This window comes from Cottoperca gobio, chromosome 22 (assembly GCF_900634415.1).
Source record: "Cottoperca gobio chromosome 22, fCotGob3.1, whole genome shotgun sequence".
Lineage (NCBI taxonomy): Eukaryota > Metazoa > Chordata > Actinopteri > Perciformes > Bovichtidae > Cottoperca > Cottoperca gobio.
In genome coordinates this window covers 19,517,612-19,523,760 of record NC_041376.1, presented here as the reverse complement: position 1 = coordinate 19,523,760, position 6,149 = coordinate 19,517,612, and the positions used below count along the sequence as shown (strand labels likewise).

Genomic DNA, 6,149 nt, shown 5'->3' with positions numbered 1-6,149 from the left:
CAAAAAACGGCATGGTGTTTGCCACAAACTGCATAGGAATCACATAAAGTGGGCATGTCTGTAAAAGTGAGACTTGTAGGTATCCATAGAACACATTTTCACTTCACAGATATCTTGAGGTTCCAGTTAAAGGGACTACTGTCGCCAACATTTTGCCTAACTTTGGAGTGTTATTAGCTTCCTTCTCGACGAGACCCGTGAGTTTTTTTTTATTGGTTAAGTGGTCCTTGGTCTGAAAAAGTTTGAGAAACACTGGTCTAGTGGTATGACTTCCAAATACAACACGATGGTTGTGAGTTTAATACCAGGGCTGCCACCATTGAGCCCCTGAGCAAGGTACTTAACCCTGAGGTGCTCCAGGGAGACTGACCCTGTAGTTAGTTCACTGTAAGTCTCTCTGGATAAGAGCGTCTGATAAATGACCTGTAATGTAATTTGATGTTGTCAAGCTAGCATGACATGGTTGGTACCATTTCCACACATTACCAGTTCCTTCACTTTAGCTTTAAAACGGAGCCTGCTACAGCCTCTGAAAGACAGTATGTGATATAATATATATAATAGATTCATTACCTTGTCCATGTCCATCATCTCCATTGACACTCTCACTGCTGCTTCCAGGAGTACTGCTACGATAAACACCCCGGCCCCTGTCCGTCAAACCTGCAGACCAATCAGAATGTTGTAAGGAACCATTCTGGACCTGTATGCCATAGTATAGCCATAAGATATATGGCATTACACAAAGTAGCAAGAAAGCCAAGCAAGACATTAGGAATCCATGAGTTGATTCAAGCTTATCAGTTATTATTCAATTAATGCATCTCTTTAGACATTATGGCTGGATATTTCTAATCCATGTCAGGGGAAAGGGGCCACGACATCTTTGTTCGTCAAAGTGAGCCATCTAAATACCAGGCCAATGAAGGTGTGAACATGGATGGAATACCTGACTGAGTAATGTCAGTGACTATGCTATAGCTAATATACAGTATATCTCAAAAGTGAGTACACCCTTTAGATTTTTGCAAATATTCTGTTATATCCTTTCAGGGGATAACATTATCCTACTGAAACTTTGATATAACTTAAAGTAGTCAGTGTGCTGCTTGAATAACAGTATAGATTTATTGTCCTTTGAAAATTACTCAGTACACAGCTGTTAATGTCTAAACAGCTGGCAACAAAAGTGAGTACACCCCATAGTGAACATGTCCTAATTGTGCCCAATGATGTTGTTTTCCCGCCCTGGTGTCATGTGACTCGTTAGTGTTACAAGGATTCAGGTGTAAATGATAAGCAGGGCTGTTAAATTTGGTGTTTTGGGCACAATTCTCTCTGAATGCTGGACAACATGGCACCTCAACGCAAGGAACTCTCTGAGCGGCTGAAAAAAAGGATTATTGCGCTTCACAAAGATGGCCTTGGCTATAAGAAGATTGCCAACACCATGAAAATGAGTTGCAGCACAGTGGCTAAGATCATACAGCGGTTTTCCAGGACAGGTTCCACTCGGAACAGGCCTCGCCAGGGTCGACCAAAGAAGTTGAGTCCACGTGCTCAGCGTCATATCCAGAGGTTGGTTTCCAAAAATAGACGTGCGAGTGCTTCCAGCATTGCTGCAGAGGTTGCAGAAGTGGGATGTCAGCCTGTCAGTGCCCAGACCATACGCCGCACACTGCATCAAATCGGTTTGTATGGCCGTCGCCCCAGACAGAAGCCCCTTCTGAAACCGATGCATAAGAAAGCCCCCAAACAGTTTGCTGAAGACAATGAATCCAAGAACATGAGTTACTGGAACCATGTCCTGTGGTCTGATGAGACCAAAATAAACCTGTTTGGGTCAGATGGTGTCCGGCGTGTGTGGCGGCACCCTGGTGAGGAGTACCAAGACAAATGTGTTTTGCCTACAGTCAAGCATGGTGGTGGCAGCATCATGGTCTGGGGCTGCATGAGTGCTGCCGGCACTGGGGAGCTGCATTTCATTGAGGGACACATGAATTCCAATATATACTGTGACATCCTGCAGCAGAGCATGATCCCCTCTCTTCGGAAACTGGGCCGTAGGGCAGTTTTCCAACATGATAATGACCCTAAACACACCTCCAAGATGACAACGGCCTTGCTGAAGAAGCTGAAGGTTAAGGTGATGGACTGGCCAAGTATGTCTCCAGACCTAAACCCAATTGAGCACATGTGGGGCATCCTCAAGAGGAAGGTGGAGGAGTGCAAGGTGTCCAACATCCGTGCGCTCCGTGATGTCGTCGTGGAGGAGTGGAAGAAGATTCCAGAAGCAACCTGTGCAGCTCTGGTGAATTCCATGCCCAGGAGGGTTAAAGCAGTGCTAGATAACAATGGTGGTCACACAAAATATTGACACTTTGGGCACAATTTAGACATGTTCACTATGGGGTGTACTCACTTTTGTTGCCAGCTGTTTAGACATTAACAGCTGTGTACTGAGTAATTTTCAAAGGACAATAAATCTATACTGTTATTCAAGCAGCACACTGACTACTTTAAGTTATATCAAAGTTTCAGTAGGATAATGTTATCCCCTGAAAGGATATAACAGAATATTTGCAAAAATCTAAAGGGTGTACTCACTTTTGAGATATACTGTAAGCCAACATAAGGTACTGGTCATACTACACTAAGTAAGGATATGGAGACAAAGCCCTTATGTGTGTATCATTTAGCATGCATGTGTCTATTGCTCATGAATTCAACTTTTCATTTGTAGAAGAATTTCTTCTTTGAAAAGTGAGTCTCGCTTTAAGCTTATATGGTGTCTTGATTTTTATCCTAGCTAGCACAGCTTTAAGGATGCTGATATTAACGTAAAGCATTTGTGTTTAAAAACCCATATAGGCATTTGTTTCTTTAAACGGTCATTTTAGTTAGAGGATGGATAGACAAGCAAGTAGACAGACAGAAAAGGTTGAAAGAGAGGTGCTAGGTGACGAGTTAGCTGAAGTATGGTTGCTGTGGTGACCTGCCAATGCTGAGTGATTTAAGAGAAAACTCTGCAGCAAAGCTTTGTGAAGCAAACAGATTAAAAACATTACGTGAGATGACACACAGGCACACATGTAGTATTTATACTAGTGCAGTACCTTTTGTTTTTAGTTTTTTTTACATTTGAAGCTTCTATTGAGGTTTTTGAATTAAGCTTTGAATGTCTGGCGTCATATTGTATGACATCATCCTAAACAAAAAACTAAAAAAAGAAAGTCCTCAAACTAAATTCTCAATTTGAATAAAGTGATTCATCGGATTAAATTAGTTAGTCTTTTTTTTTTATTACATCAAGTTTCTTTAATGAATATAACTTGTGCATGTGTGGTTATATAAATGTAATTTATGGTGATGTTAGATTGTGCTAGACTGCCCAATTAATAGAGGTGTGTGACTCCCTTTGTTTGTGGCAATTGGGAGAGAAAACCGTTTTTTGACCGCAGTGAAAATTTTGTTTTTGAAAGGCTAAACGCCAAGAAATATGGATTGAAGCAGGTTTTTTTTAGATGAAAATCATTTGGAAATGATTAGATCTATGCTTCTTAAATACATGTTTTACTTTACAATGCTCTGGAGTTATTGGAAATGTTTGGATTACAAAAATCAATACTTATTCTACGGACAGTATAATACGAAAGAAGAATATCATTATATAATATCATATCCTTTATCTAATCTTTTTCTGCAACTGTGCAGAAATACCAGTTTAAACACAATGAATAAACATCTAAATCAAAAAGCTGCACAGCTTTGTAATGTTGAATTTCTACGTTATGAATGAAGGTTTGAAGCTTCAAACTATTCGGTACAGCTCTTCAAATGCAGATATATGCAGGCATGGCTGGCGTGCTCGGAAACATGTTCATGTGCACACATCTTTTCATACACACACATAAACCATATCTGCTACTTACTAGTAATACTGGCTGGCTCACACCTGCAACATGTACCTGTTTGACTGTGTTTTGTATGTTTATCTGGATGCTTGAGGAGTGTGCAATTTGTGAATTAGTGTTTATGAAGAGCATGCATGTATGATATGGGCATTTATTTGTGAAGTACTGAGAGTCACAATGATGAGTGTTGTTGAATAGTCCGATGTGGAGGCGGCAGTGAAGATGATGTGGATGATGATGTGTATGGTTAAAAAGGATGATGAGGAGGAGGGTTTTAGAATACTCCGTCGGCTGAGTTTGGCTGGCTAGTGATGGTCAGGTCAGCTGTGATGTCAGTGGAAGACCAGAATCGAAGTCTTCTAGTGAGATAGAGGGAGGGATGGGAGGAGGAGGAGGAGGAAGAGGGGAGTTTTTCTTGACTTTTACTGCGGAGAAAACGGAAGCGTTTTGGGGTGGGTGGAGCTGAGATGAAGAGAATGGAGAGAGATATGGAAAAATGTAAAGAAAACGATGAAATAATGACAGTGAGTAAATTAAGTTATTAAGTGTGTGATTGACAGAATGCAAAATAATCAATATCATGCAAGAAGGTCCATTAGAAAAAAACAAGAAAACAGAAATCCATTGTCAAGTAAAACCATGCATTAGACTGAGCTCAGCTCACTCTGAATTTAAGGAAAGTGTGTCTACTGGTGCAACGCAAAATGATCAATAAAAACTGTAGGCATAAGTCTGGCCTATGTTGGGGAATCATTTATGCAGACAAACAAGACATGCTGTACATATTTAGGTGTTTAATAAAGCAATTGGTAATATTCATTGTTTATCTTTCAACTTAACTGAATATGACAACTTCCACAAGCCGGTGGAATTCAATCTAAAAGCCACTAAGAGTGAATTGAGCTCAGCCATGAGTAGAATTAAATTCAAGAGTAGAGCATTAAAAAGAAAACCCATGGAAACAGAAACATAAACAAAGCCCATGCATTAGAACCCACTTCTATTGTTAGGACAGAATGGTTAGAAGTATTCATCAGGTAGCTCCACTGTAAAGTGGTTCCCTACCTTTTTTGTATGTGTAAATAAAACAATGCCTGCTTGTGACCACTTGTAACAAGTTGGATTAAAGATGTGGTGATGTACCGGTTTTAGTTTATACCGCTGAGAAACAGTCACAGTAACGACACCGCCAACAATTTCCATTACCGCCATGATCGTGACTGCCATCATTTCAGAGTGTTGCGTCCTGTGTGACTTCATTATTAGTTTTATTTAGTTTAGTGCCCTTCAGCCAGTCAAACATAGTCAGAGCAGCCACAGCAGGGCAAGTGAAGCCAGCCCTTGTTCTCTGGCATTACTGTGAACACGGCATCTAGTGGACATACCGAAATGTTGACACTGACCAGTTTGGGTTGTTGAGTTACAATGTTGGACAAGAAAGGACACATTTTATGTGACTGAAAAAACAGCAAACTTGGATCACGGACATTACGTTGTTCCACTTCAGCTCTTTCATTTCACTTTTGGGTGCACACACACATCATCTGACCACCAAAGGACAGCAAGACCAAAAGTGCAGTACATTATATTTGTATAAAGAGGAGGTGTGTACAGGGGTGGTCAGTGTTAGTGGAGCCCAATCATCCTCAATCAATATTTAGATTATACTGCTTATTTGTAACATGTGTCTGCTATAATCATAGGATGAAAGGTTAATACCTGCGCAGCCCTACATTAGATGTTCAATGAAATTACTTATTTTCCCTTTTTAGAATGTTTCAATTGAAAAAGACAGTATTTATCATTTGATAATAATAGTAACTCAAATGGCAAAGAGTTACTTTTATTAACACTCTAAAGTCACAAAAGTATTGCAAATGCAGAAATAGTTGCCACTAATCTAAGTATCCATTTAATGATTTAAGCTTAATGTGTCCCACAAACCATTAAAAATGGTCCTAAATTTAAACTTTAAGATTTAAACTTGTAATGTAATTACAAAGTATCACGAAACACCTGAAAGTGTAAAACATAATTGTACATTGCACACATCCAAAAAATATTAAAGTTTGGAAAGAATATAGTAGAAACCTACAGATTAAATAATACCTCTTTGTACTATGTGTATTTCTACAGTCGGAGCAGAGACTTATGGAAACAGACACAGTGGATGTTAATAGTTGTTTAACAGAGGTCAGTCAGTTCTGTGGTGGTCAACAACACCCTCTATAGAAG

General features: G+C 39.7%; 1 protein-coding gene across 5 annotated transcripts in view; it reads right to left on the bottom strand.

The window, feature by feature from the left end:
- ccdc88c (coiled-coil domain containing 88C) overlaps positions 1-6,149 on the bottom strand; it is a 58,353-nt gene that overhangs the window by 10,236 nt on the left and 41,968 nt on the right. For all 5 annotated transcript variants that reach the window (XM_029460427.1, XM_029460425.1, XM_029460428.1 and 2 more), the window contains one exon: positions 574-663. In XM_029460427.1, the coding sequence (XP_029316287.1) occupies positions 574-663 (90 nt within the window). The remainder of the gene's footprint in view (positions 1-573; positions 664-6,149) is intronic.